The sequence below is a fragment of the Camponotus vicinus genome, unplaced genomic scaffold (assembly GCF_025532165.1).
Source record: "Camponotus vicinus isolate PSW18456_S1 unplaced genomic scaffold, iyCamVici1.0 SCAF_3, whole genome shotgun sequence".
Taxonomy (NCBI): domain Eukaryota; kingdom Metazoa; phylum Arthropoda; class Insecta; order Hymenoptera; family Formicidae; genus Camponotus; species Camponotus vicinus.
Genome location: NW_028141967.1, coordinates 19,502,933 through 19,517,620, shown reverse-complemented (window position 1 = coordinate 19,517,620; position 14,688 = coordinate 19,502,933). Strand labels below are relative to the sequence as shown.

General features: G+C 32.1%; 1 protein-coding gene across 4 annotated transcripts in view; it reads left to right on the top strand.

The window, feature by feature from the left end:
* Kst (spectrin beta chain, non-erythrocytic 5 kst) overlaps positions 1-14,688 on the top strand; it is a 63,279-nt gene that overhangs the window by 18,283 nt on the left and 30,308 nt on the right. For 3 of the 4 annotated variants that reach the window (XM_083093714.1, XM_083093715.1, XM_083093713.1), the window contains exons 1-3: positions 270-420; positions 5,538-5,788; positions 6,034-6,201. In XM_083093714.1, coding sequence (XP_082949840.1) covers positions 390-420; positions 5,538-5,788; positions 6,034-6,201 — 450 coding nt within the window. In that variant the 5' untranslated portion in view covers positions 270-389. Of the gene's footprint in view, positions 1-269; positions 421-5,537; positions 5,789-6,033; positions 6,202-14,688 lie in introns of those variants that run through there. The other variant, XM_083093716.1, reaches the window with a different exon arrangement.

Here is a 14,688-nt window from a genome sequence, read left to right as displayed (position 1 = left end):
AGAATATTGCAACAGTTTTCTATATTTCTAAATTTAATTCTTATCAATTTTATTTATTTTCTTTATTTTAGCTTTTCTATTTACTTTCTCATCGCGAATTCTAGTCTAGCTTCTACGCCTATGTGTTGCCACACACGTATGTGTATTTAGCTTCTGCTACATAAATAAGCCGGCCGACATAATACACATGCGATATGTGATAACAGTCCTGTCAGTGGTCTTCGACTGGTAACTGAATCAGTTGGGTGTCACCGTTCATTCGTGTTTCATCTCGCGAATTCATTCGCGTTTAATGTAATTGTAGAGAAATTCGAGGATGAAAATCGCACTGCCGATTGAAAAAACGAGATAAACAGATAATTTCGTGCGTGAAAGCATTGGTGGATTCTATGGCGTATAATCAACGTTATTATTATTCTGGTAAATGTATGAAAATTATCATTGCTTGTTACTTCGCAAGTTCTTTCTCACCGTATATATTTCTTTGTTACATAATTAGCTAATGTAATGGAATGATTCTAGTCATTATATACAATTAAACCTAGATGGTGTCTAATCACAATCTAATGCGCACAGTGTGAACTTAATTTCATAATAACCGCACCTGTTTTCACCATCTTATCTCCGCAGATAAGACAAGCCAAATGGAATTCCTGATCCACCATTTGCCATTAATTAATCTATCAAAGAAAGTCTGGATTATCCGACACGTACCAATCAAGTGCATTGAAATAAACTATATTAATTCAAATATAAATATCTCTCAAGGTTTCGTGCAATATTTATAAATTATTATTATATATTTCATATTTATATATTTATATATTTCATAAATTCTTTTATATATTTATATATTTCATAAATTCTTTTCGGCGTTGCTTTGTAGCTAATTCAAAAAATTTCTTAATAACATAAAGAATAATATGCATTTACAATTTTATAATAATTATAGCAACGCAAAAAGAATAATATATGAGTATAATATGAAATAAGTTTGTAAAGATTTATAAATTATGATTATATTCCTAAATATATTTACGCGAAAAAATTATAAATATCTTTTTCTGCAAATTGTTAAAAAATAATTAGCATCATAATTAGGACAAAAATTGAAAAAAATTGAGAAATTATATGTATTAATATCGAGATTTGTGTCTAATCGACTGACCAGATATGAATTTCCTTGAGGGATTAAGCAATGTCACCTTGATTAAGATATCGCTACTAATATACATACATATTGTATCTCCTTATTGTAAGCTGTGCAAAATGTACTTAACACGAGCGATGAGCATATGTCGTGAGCGTCACGCTTAAAGAATTCACACCAAGTACATGTCATAGTCACATAACACAATGTGACTGCCGTGTAGGAGTATTTTGTACACGTCCAATTATCTCAATATTCTAATCGAATCTGCCAAAATGTTATCAATATCCTTGCGTTCATATTTTCTTTGTGTTGTGTGTGTCTGGATCCATAAATTCTCGTATCATAAATTTTAATTTTATAAATTCGTTGCATCCTTGTCATTTTATATTTTTGATCTTGATGGATCTGATATTTTTTGTCATCAAAATTTTGATGTATTTCTAATAGATCTTGATACATAATGAATTTTCGATATTCGTAGGTATTCGTTATCATCATTATAGACTCTTAGTATGATAAATCTTTGACACCATTGATTTACGATACCATAAATCGCTGATGGATCCTTAGTTATCGGTTGCCATGATACGTGATACCATGAATCATTAATGTTATAGATTCTTAGTAGCATAGATATAGATTCAAATACCGTTACTCCAACTCTTCGATATCAAAGATCTTTGGCACCTATCAATATTCTTGTTATTAAAGATCCTCGGTACCAGAAAGTTTTGAAAATCTGATATCACACGTTCCTCGATGCGTCGATCTTTTAATGATAGATGTCTAATGTCATAATATTTTACAGAAAATTATATTTTGACATTAGAAGAGCTACTTTCCCATCCAAACTGCTACAGTCGTGAATCTCCAAACTTTCAATTTCCATTTTGATAACCGATATCTGTCACGTTCTGGTTAATATATCGATATGTGAAAGCGCTATTCAAAACATGACTCGTCTCGTGAAAATGTCGGATTTAATCCACTTTCAAAATGAGCGTTCCAGACGGTGGCGAACGCACGCGCGATTCTGAGCGTGACATCACAAACCAGACGATGTGACATTTAAAATTTTCGCGCATGTAAACGAATTTCGTCGATTCGTGAAAGCGTGTCCTTTAATGTGTATACACTGAGACACGTCCTTGATCCTTTTTTTTGCGAGAAGAGAAAGAAATAAGAGACGACACGGTTTCTATTAGCGAACTTTCTAATACCTGTTTCTAACGATTGACATCAATTTAAGAACGCATTCTTAAAGTGCTCGCCAATTAATTGATTATTAATTGATTATTAATATTAAAAGTATTGATATATTATTCATTAATCGAGAAGCTTCGAGAAAGAATCTCAAAATTAGTTGCATAATATTGACAAAATAATGTTTATACAAATAACATTAAATGAAGTCTCCACAGAATATTGAATAAATCTTGTTGCTATTTGCATAGTTTCCTGTTTTGAGTCAAATTTGTATGTGTATAAAATCCTCAAATATAGATTTATCCTCGTACGTCTTAAATTTTTAACCTTCAACTCTCAGTCCTGAACTTCTACGCTGCTTTAGCACTCAGCTGGAGTTAATTAAAAGTCCACGCTATTTCTCTCTCTGTCTCTTCTTCTCTTCTTATAATAGAACAAGTAAAAGTGAAAATAAAAAATACAAGGACATGTATAAAAAAAAATCCATCCGACAGACCGACAACTTCAAACAACGTTTGACGGTCTAGCGTTAAATCGCGTGGACACGGAACTACAAGAGCGTCACGCACGTGCAAGTGCACATTAACTATCATCCTGCACGTGCAGTCGCAGCTGCCATAATTGACACTTCAAAGTTGCGCGTGCTTTTTCCGACGTATGCATCCCTTTCTTTTGCGCTCCCCACACTGGGCCAATTAACGCTCGCGCTCACGTTCCCGCTAACGCGTCCTTTTAAAGATCGGGAGAAAAATTTACGACAGCATCGACGTAGCCAAAGTGACAATAAGCGAGGACAATAATCCCGCCGAGTCACGAGTGCTCGGCAAGAAACATGTCTTCAACGTCGTTTATGCGCTTGCACCTATTATCAAACTGTCGCGTATGAAATGCGAGTTTCGCATTAGCATTCTCGCATAACTTTGAGGAAAATTAAATAGATTCGTTCTTTCTCTCTCATTATTCTTTCATCTTTGTGCAAAACCCCTGTTTTTTCAAAGAATGTCGCTATATGTGACGAAAACTAATTATACAAAAGAAGTATCTTGTATCATTTTCTATCATTGAAGATAAATTTATCTCGATAAATTTTGAAACAAAATAAACGTTAATATTGTTAAGACTCTCTAATTGATTTGACTCTAAATTGGTCGTCAAGTAGCCGTTAATTCTCTCGAAACGTCAAATTCATTCATTTATTTTTATTAGTACCGATATATCATACCATGTAATATTTTTTTGTTCAGAAATAATATTTTTATTTTTATGAGCCTTATCAAAAAGAAGTTGATATGTATAAGTTGAAATATACAGGGTGAGTCAAAAGTATGTTTTAAAAATTTGTGAGCGTGTTCCTGGATAAAAAGGAAGAACAAATGTTCATATGAACATATGGTCGCAAATGCTTTGTTGTCGAAATAATGGACATAAATCAGCAGTATCAAATAATGCTTTATTTGATACTGCTGATTTATGTCCATTATCTCGACAACAAAGCATTTGCGACCATATGTTCATATGAACATTTGTTCTTCCTTTTTATCCAGGAACACGCTCACAAATTTTTAAAACATACTTTTGACTCACCCTGTATATAAGAAATGATGTGATCTTCGCTTAAATTTATCGCCTTATCTTTCGAGAAATTATAATTTTTTCGCAATCAAGTCGATATTTGCGTTTCTGCACGTTTTCAATTAAATTAATCCCGTAAATTTGGATTAAAATTGTCGCGAATATTTTTACACGCGGCTTCGCGTATCTTGAATATTGACTTTAGCGCGTACGAGTTTCGATTCTTCGCTTATCTGCCTGCTGCATAAATACTGCTACTCATAAAAGTTATCATAGCTCGTTAATCCTTCGAGAAAGAGATGCCCCGTTTTTCATTCTCTCGCGCGAGAAAAGCCGACGTGTGTGCTTTCGTCTTTAACGCTGCACAATTCTTGTCCACTTCTCCACTTTAAAGCAATCAGTCTCTTTTACGAGAGATACTCATTACGTTATCGCGTAGAGATACCGAAAAAAAATGATACAACAGATACTTCTCTCTTTTACTTTCACCTCTTTAATTATCTAAAGTACGGAATGTATTTCAAAAAAAGCTCAGAATAAGCTTAATCGTAAATGAAAATATGTTTTCAATCATTTACTACATTTAAAATTTTTTTTTGTATATTAATATTTTTAGGTATTTTTTTATATTTTATAAATCATAGAAATGATCGCACACGATATATGTTTTTAATCTGACGAGGTCAAATTCTATGGAGCAAGATAAAAAGATAGTTCGATAGTTACTTATCGATGTAGCTATTCAATGCGTCATGATGAATCGGCAATGCAATATTGCAGTAGATAAACGTTAGAACGTTATATTTCAAGACAATAAAAGGTCGTAACTTATTACGAGCTATCGAATCTTTGTCTCTCGATTTTAATTAAACTGTGCTGTCAGTAAATCAACATCCAAAAGATATAATAAACACCTGCTTATTCGAATCGGAATGTGAAGCCGATTGTTGATATATCATTTTCCTTGCTAAAGGTCACTTGTAGAGAATCGATAAAATTCGTAGCCTTTTTCGAAATGCAATACAACATTATAAATATTTGCAATTAAAAATAAACGCAATTCTAAATTAATCGGTTTAATGTTTCTCTTTTAATTTTTGATTTGCATCTATTCACGGCGTTTCCTCATGATAAAAAACTTGCTAAATATTACGAATTGTTAAAATCCATATTTTTAAAAATTTCTTCAATTAAAAAAAATAATATTACTTTACAAATTTCAATTTAATAATAAATTTCTATCTAATATTTTGATTAAAATTTATTTTTTAGTTTTTAAAATAATTAATTCCTACCATTTGGTATAATAGCAAAAACTTTTACTCAATTTCTTGAAAAGTGATTACTCTGAAAATCCTTTACATTTTGATTTCGTTACTCGTCGCCAATTAACTTCAATATCTATTTATATCTGCGTGACGGAGGACACGAGAACTGCTGTTTACGAAGAAAAAAGGTCTTCAAGCACGTGCTTGCCAGAAAGGAAATATCGCGTTAAGGGGAACATTTATAGTTGTGTTTCCGCCTTGTGTGTTTTATGTTTACATTATGTTAACCAGAACGCTAACAGAACTAGTTTTAAAAAGCGGATGTTTTTTTATTCTAGGGGCGCAGTATGTGCCCGGCGCCGGACCCAGCGTCGCACCCCAAGAAAGGACCCGTAGTCTCGAATACGCCTCGGCATATCCGCCATCTAGAGTCGACAGATACAGGGGCGGTGCGCAAATACAGAAGAGAATGACTCAGAGGGAGGACGTTCTCAAGTTCGAGCAGGGCCGTATCAAGGCCCTGCAAGAAGAACGTCTTCATATTCAGAAGAAGACGTTCACAAAATGGATCAACTCGTTTTTGTTAAAAGTAAAAGATTTTCTTCTCAATTTTCCATTTTATACATATTAAATGTATAAATGATACACTTTTATTTTTATGCCTCAAGAACGTCCTCTTAAAATATTTTGCGTTAATTATTTTTGTGTCGAGAAGTCACTTTAAATAATAATTTGAAAAATTACTTTGATAATTATTTGAATAATAATTTTTCGAATTATTATATATCATCTTTTCTCGAATTTGATATCAGAATTTAAAATTGATTTTTTTAGGCGCGCATGGAGGTGGACGATCTGTTCACCGATCTAGCAGATGGCAAGAAATTACTCAAGCTATTAGAGATCATCTCCGGGGAGCGATTGGCCAAACCTAATAATGGACGCATGCGAGTTCACAAAATCGAAAACGTGAACAAATCCCTGGCGTTCCTTCATACCAAGGTAATGTGTATTCCCGAGATGGCTTGCGTCTTTTCTTTTTCTCTTTCTCTCTTCCTGTCTTTTCGGGTTTCGAGTGTGTGTTTCTTCGAACGTTGCTCTCACTCTCGAAAACCTCTCGAGAGCGAAAGATCAACTAAGGTCCAGCGCAGTTGCATGTGTTGGGCGCACGAACAACTTTGTTTGCGGAGGAATAAATAAAGTCCCAAGGCGAAAAAGCTCCCAAGAGCGAAGTCGAGTGCCGGATAAATTAGCGGGGCAATAAGCAGGCCCGTTAAATCCCGCTCGTAACTTTTCCATCCGACTATAGATCGTCATGACAGTGTACATTTCGATGCAAATGTGTTAAATATATTGCCCCAGTATCTCTTAAATTTTTGCTACAACGAGTCTAAATACAATTTAAGTAACTGCGAACTCGAATAAAAAATAATCATTCGATATATATTAATATTCGTCACATCGTGAATATATTTTTGATTATCAAAGTAAAATACCATTCAGATAATTAATTTAACGACACTCTAAATATCATGTCTTTTTTTTTCTGTCTCGCCGTTTTCCATTTTTCGCTTATTCTTCGCACATTCATGTCTCATATTTATCAATGAATTTAAATTCTGAAGTCTAAATTGAGAAATTACAAGCGATTATCGCGAACAGACGTGATTAAAAAAACGATTAAAAAATATGATATACGACGTGTCTCCTTCGATAATGCAAGAATCAGAATCGTCACGAGATTTCTGTTGATATCTTTGAATTTGACGGATCTAACGCAAACACCAACGTATCATTGGATTAATCGATGATGCCTCCGCCTGCGCAGATTTTACGTTACGACTCGAAATTTATCCTTCTCTGTCGTGTTCGATTCGGTTTCATACGTCACGTAATAGAACTATTATGTCATAAGTCACGAAGGATAGAGGCCATGAGAAGTTTACATTTGCCGGGTTTCACGTGGCACTGTTGGCTTCTGCAATGAATTCGCTCGAAGAAAAATATCGCGGAATACGCGGGATGCCAAGACGCGAATGTCACACGGAGTCCATTTTATAAAGCCACATCATAAAATTTGAATGATTGTGTATTCTGTAGCGAGATAAAGTGAGGTCGAGTACGCGATAACGGTTCCCAGTAGCATCCCTCGGTAAATAACTATTTTTAAGAGCCTCACTATTTGTCTAACTTACAGGTGAAATTCACAGATGTTGTTGATACAGAATCCACCGGAATATATTGCACAATATCAATCTTTAATTAATGATAAAATAAGTATCGTGATCCTGTTATGCAAAGTATATTTTACAGTAATACATAAAATTGACAAATAGAATTTTTAAAATCAAATAAAAAATAATAAAAAGAACTCGCGCATTTGAATATTTTCATCAATAAAATAACGAGGTGCAATATTTTTATGATAGCAATTTTTCAAAAATTATTTGCAGTGATAAATATAAGAATTAATTTAATATAATTAAAGAAATAGACTTTATATAATTCTGAGATTTCAATGGCAATATATTATATAATCTCAAGACACGATAACATATTTCAGTGACGAAATGATGCTCGCCTATGCTTTTTATCGGAGTGTTTTATTGATACTACGTGACTAAAATGAACGTAATCGTTAGACATCATTATGAATGAAGTTTTACGTTAAATTGCCGAGCGTAAAGCAATCACATATTCATTACATGTGATGAGAAAAACTCGCCTTTCGATATATATTTCGACGTGTATTCATTGATGTATAAGGAGCTGATTATGTGATGTCATTAATTTTTCAAGAAGAGAAGAGTTTTCACTTATATATAATTTTTTTCTTATTTTCATAAATCTGTCATACGTATTGTGTATATTTATATATTTATTCTAATTATTAGGAGTCAATTTCTTCTAATTATAAAATAAAAAATTAACTTTTTCACTCACCGATACGATGCACAACAGCGAAGTTGGTGTTTAACGTTATAAACTGTAAAATACAGATATCCAAATTGTATAAAAAAAAAATGCCAAAGATGTCCAATAATTAGTGTTTCAAAAAAATAATTATTACGCAAAAATGATTTTTTCATTCGTTTTTCAAATAAATCTTAATAAAAGAAATTGTATAATTCATGAAAAAGAATTATATAATTATATACATTAGATTACATAATAATTTAAAATTACTATTAGCGGAGAGTAATGAGCAATTTTATAGGTAAAAAATTATAAATTAAATAAGTTACATATAAATTGCTTACCTTAGAGATGTTCGTCGTTACCCGATGCCTCCCTGGGCCTCCTCCTCCATTCTTGTTCATCCTTCATTACTGTTACATGGCACTCACTCGCAAAAACATGGTTAATTACGAAGCGTGTATTAATCGGCGGAATACAACGATCGCACGACACTTTATACGGCACTTCCGATTACACGCACTTTATTATATCACGACGCAAAAATAAATGCCAAATCCGCTCGCACTCGAGAATTACGCAGCCAAATTTATGCGCCATTCGCAACAATTATCTTTGTCATTAACGAAAAGTGTATATTATCTTAAAATATTTTTATTATCTTACATTATAATGTAAGTAGATAAGTATACAAATTAAAATTGAAAACGAATATCAGCTATAATATTTGAAAATAGTTACATTTACCGACTCTTTACTAAATAAATCTCTATCGCATAAATCTTGCGAAACACGCAGTTTGATTACGACATAATAAAAGCATTGAAAATTTATGTGGTATTAATGACAACTTATTTATCAATGTTGCTTGACTCGAAATCGATTTGTATTATACTCGATATTTTGACCGAATGACCGAAAAAAACATCGATTTTATCTTTATAGCATCAAATTACGTCGAACTTAACATGCGGCAAATTGCTAGAATTTATATAATTAAAGTTCAATCCAGCAAGCATGATACGTTTACAACGCATAAACCCGAGAAAATACCCATATTAATGAACAATCAATATACATCTTTTCGTTATTTGGATCAATAATCATATGCGTAGGCGATAAACTTACATATTGTTTATCGCGGGAATTAATCGATTACGCGAATCGATAATCGTTAATTGAAATAATCAAAGAGAATGATCGCGTTTCGAAAAGTAATGATACGACGGAGCAATCTACGTAGCGGCTTGCTCACTCGAGTGTCGCCGCACGAATGACGTCAAGGACGTGGTATGTAAACACTAAAGTACTCTACGTCACACACAACATTCGTGTGACGAATAATTCGTTCCTATCACGAAATATTTAACATGTTACAATACAAAAGTATGTAAAATATTCTGTTGCTTGAATTTCAAATTAATTATTGATAAATGTGATTGATGTCACGGACTTTTTTTACGTTACTTTAATCACTCGATTCTGCGTATTCTCAAAAATAATCGACTCGCTACATTTAAATCGGCGAGAAGTTATTAAAGTAACGAAAAGTCGTGATATAATAACAATGATTTATTAATAATTAATTAATAATTAATTTTAAATTCAAGCAACAGAATATTCCGTGTGTTTTTATCTCTCATAATATGTTAAATATTTCCTAATAGACGCGAATTAAATTAATATCGCACAGTATAAAGTGGTGTAGTGGGGTATAATATTCATTTTTTGTGGCGTAGAAAGAGAGAGAATATAATGGGAATATAGTGGGAATATAATATTCATTCTTACGGCGTAGAGAGTGGTGGAGTATTATTTATTTTTGTCACTTATAGCGCGCGTGTTATCGTTCACCTTATTATTCCAAACTCAAGGGAACAGGTAGCTTGTTTTTTTCGAGAGAGGAAAAACGTGATCATTCTCTATTATTATTATAAGTAACTATGACAGCTCGTAAAATTAATTCCTTCTAAAATCAATTAATAATAAACAACGTGGAGAATATTTGATCCAAGTAACAAAAAAAGAGAGAGACATAATATATCGATATTTATTATTTAGTAACAATTTTTACGAAATTTGTGTTAGAAATATATTAAATTTGTGATATTAAATTTCGATTATATATTTCCTAAAGTCATATTTTACGTTTTAATCAGACTCGCGTAATATCGCGTGATAGCTAAAATCGATGTCGTTTTTGTGTTCTTCGGTAATTGACAAAATATGGTCATGTTTACAGGACATTTCGATTTCGATGTTTTAATTAGTAAATATAGTAATTATATTAATCTCACATATTTTAATATTTATATATCAATCACATACCACATAAATTCCCTTATGCATTGTTATTAAAAAATATCTTGCGAGATTTATTCGATCGAAGTTCAAGCAGTTGACAAATGTAACTATATTTTCAAATATTGTTCCGCGGATATTTATTTCTAATTTTAACCTGTATATTTAACCAACTCATGTTATAACGTGAAATTATAAAAATGTTCTTGTCATACGAACATATATTCTTCGTTAACTACACAGAACATTGTTGGAACGATTGGCGCATACATTTCATCGTATAATTTTCATATGCCGAGCAAATCAATTTTTGCATTTATTTTCTTGCCATAATATAATAATGTATTGCGTATAATAATCATAAGTACCATACAAAATATTGCGTATAATAATCATAAGTACCATACAAAATATTGCGTTGTCATCGTATTCTGTTGATTAATGCACGCACATTCGTAATTGACTATATTTTCGCGAGTATAAATGCCATGAAGCAATGAAGAATAAATAAGAAAAGAGGAAGAGATCTGAATAAGCATCGGGCGAAATCGTATAGGGTGAGCAATTTATAACTTACTTAATTTATTCTTGTTTACTTGTAAAATTAAAATTGCTCATTTATCTTCGCAATAGTGATGTATTTTAAATTATTATGTAATATAATGTATATGTAAAATATATATTCCAGATTTTATTTTTGAAATATTTTTCAAATATTCATAATAAAATACTTATATAAATATATATGAATAATATCTGAATATATATGAATTTTTTTATACATGTGAAATATTTTGATCATATGTTTAAGATTTGTAGTTATTTAGATTATTTTATAAACAGTGTAGATTCTTTTTATTATATTTTTAAAAATTGCATACCTAATTTTTTTTAATTGTGTAATTTATTTATTAAATAAATTGCTTATAAAAGACGAATGAAAAATTCAATTTAGTACAATTATAATAATTATTTTTTGAAATATTAATTTTTGGGCACTGCTTTCTATTTAATTTGGGTATATATTTGTATTTTACAGATTTACATTGATCAACTCTGCTATTACACATCATATCGGTAAGTATTGGAGATTACATTTTATTTTATAATTTGAAAGTAATAAATTTATAAACATTTGATGTATATATGCGAGATGGAGATCTTTCAGAAATTGTTAGTTTATATCTAAATTTATGCTTTATTAAATTTTTTTCATCGATCATAAGATTAAAGGATTAAAAAGATCTCATCGAATTATTTGCACGAGCTATTCGCATAATTTCGATAGATGGAATGCGATTGCATCTGTGAGCAGTGATCCATAGCTTTTGCTAAATAATGCATGACGTCGTTTACTGTCGTGTTTTAACATCGAAGACCATCATGGGAAGACGGGACAGTGTGCGTGTTTTTGCGGTGCAACTTTTTGCGACTCTAATCGGCAACGGTAAATCGCGCGCGCGGTGCCGCTTGCAAAAGACGATTTTCACCGGTTTCTCGTTTTTCTCTTTTAAAGAACGCAGGAAAAGTCATGTTTGAATAAAAGTATGGGAAATTTATTTGTTTTTTACACACACACATGCACATATACATAAAAGTTACACACGAACATTTCTTTATTTGTATAACCAGGAAAAACTGGTGTTTTAATAATAAGTTTTAAATTGTCTAATTAGAATGAAAACAAGTCGCGAGTGATGTAATAATGAGTTTTCTTATATAAAATCCTCGTATCTCTCACACTCAGATCTTTTTTCAAAAGATAAAAATGATACAATTTTATGCAGCTAAATTATAATGAAATTAATATAAATAGTAGTAGATATAATTCAGTACAAAAATATAATTATATAATATTTTGTGATTTAAAATTATCTCTCATTGGAAAAGCATTTCAATCATAATGATTAAATCTTTAATAAGAATTTCATAAAAATAAAGGAATTTGTTTTTAAAAATAAATAAAAAATATAAGTTCCTTCAATTATTTCAATTATTTATTTAAATCTTTAAAACTTGATTCGCCAAATACCTTACTTATCAGTAAAAATTCAAAGATTGAATATCGAAAAGCAATCATTATTCTTCTCCTCCAGCATATTCTTGCAAAAGGAAAGACATTTCCGTAAAATATTAGAAAAGGAATTAAAGGATTAAAGACCAAACCCACAAAAGGATTAAAGACCACACCCAAACGTCAAATTTGGTTCATGCATTCGAGCACCGCACGAATTGATCAAAGTATTATCGCGCGACTGTCTTTATGGTGACGATCTCACCTCCCACCGCGGATCCCGAAAAAGGACACGAGTTATTTCTGGAGGATGATATGACTATAGCTGTCCGTTACGAGCAAACATTTTGCGAGCGAGCGTGTGTTGTGGCGAATGTTTCCTTGTTTTCGCCTAAGAATGCTTCGATGCTATCAATATATTTTGCTTTCGATATTAAATTAAAGGTAACATAAAGCAAAGTTCAAGTCTTTCGCGAATAATAATTGCAGCAGTGATAAAATGAATAAAAATTATTTTGAAAACGGATTTATTTATATTATTTATATGTAAAGTATACTAATATCGAATTAGTAAAAGTCAATAATACTTTAAATTTAACTTTTGACTTTCACTTTTTTTACAATACTTGTGTGTAGAAAGTCGAGATTTTCGCGGCGCGACGAGTTGATGAAACGCGCGTTCTCGTGCGTGGAAAGTTATCTACGAGGAAAAGTCACGATCCGGCACGAGTTTCTTCCTGGCATTCTCGCATGTTTCGTAATAACGATACCGGTCGGCAAGCGAACGCGAGTTAATGATTTAAATAATGAACTCTCGTTATGGCAAAATTATCTGCACCTGTAATATCCTGAGTTTTCCTCTGAATGAATCTCTGAGAATGATTTAATTCAATTTATAGATCATTGAAGATATATGCGTACTAAGATCAATAAATTTTTTTATAAATAAACAAGATTCTTGAAATTCTCTTTAGAAAGATGGCAAATGAAATGCAAAATTTCACAAGTGAATTTGATAAAAATTTGTTGAAAAAATTTCGAGAAGAATTGCAAAGAGATAAAACTTTCAAAAATTTAATTCATAAATTCTTTCCTATATCCATATTTTTTATTTTCCTAAATATTCTCTTTACGAGGCAACAATCAAATATATATTAAGATTGCTATTGTGATACGATATATATTACATAAAAGATGAAAAATTATCAGAAGAACATTCGATCAAAATATCCGGATGTATAATATATTACTTGTCACTATCATATCGTAAAACACAAGACTGAAAAGAGCGCCAAGAAGAGGAGCTTTGAAAAAGTGAGGCAACGCAACTCTTATCTCGCCCAAGGGCTCTTCCCAGGTATCCGCAAGAATTCAACCTCAAAGTAATTAGGAAGCTATCCGTTGGGCATTCTGAGAAGAGGACGATCCTGCTCGAGTAGCCAGTGCGCATTTTAGACAGAAAATTTGTGAGGAAGAGAAGGAAAGAGATGAAGCAAAAGACGAAGAGAAAGAAAAAAGAAAGCAAATCGAATGCTCTTCTATTTTTCCTGCTTCTTTTCGGCCAATTTTCGGCGACTCGCAAATCGAATGGCAGGACAAGAAGATGCAGATAGGTGCGACGAGGAAGACGCGAGTTCGATAAGAGTCCGAAGAGGAAGAAGAAGACAAGAGCGCAAGGTGGTCGATGGAAGACGAAGGAGAAGGAAAGAAAGGTGGAGGTCAGCGACCGGCAGACAAAACTTGCTAGACCGTCGCGAGGCTTTGCAGATGTGAAGTGAAACCAGACATTACGATCATAGACAAAAGAATACAACAGTACAGAGTGTACAAAGTACCTATTTAGACGAAGGGTGCGAGGGACACGAAATCTAGAAAGCGGTAATAATTGATCTTATTAAAAGTAGATCGCGAAGTTGAATATCGACTCCTTTCATGATACATTCTCTGACATTTTATTCTACTTTCTCTTATATCTTTCTAAAAAAATAATCATATCTGATTATGATTTTAAATATCTTTTCTTTAAATATCTCCCTGTTCTCTCTATTCTATTTTCTGCTGTATTTTTATTAATATTCATAGAGATACCCATGAGAGATTGTATTCTCTATCTGAGAATCTAATTTGCGGTGGCTCTCTGTTGCCTGATTTAAGATTTAGACACGTTGCCGTAGACCGCAATTTCCTGCTGCCCCTCAGGCTTCATTCTTCCAACACTATTCTCTCTCTGTTCTGTTGTATTCTTATATCTATGTGCA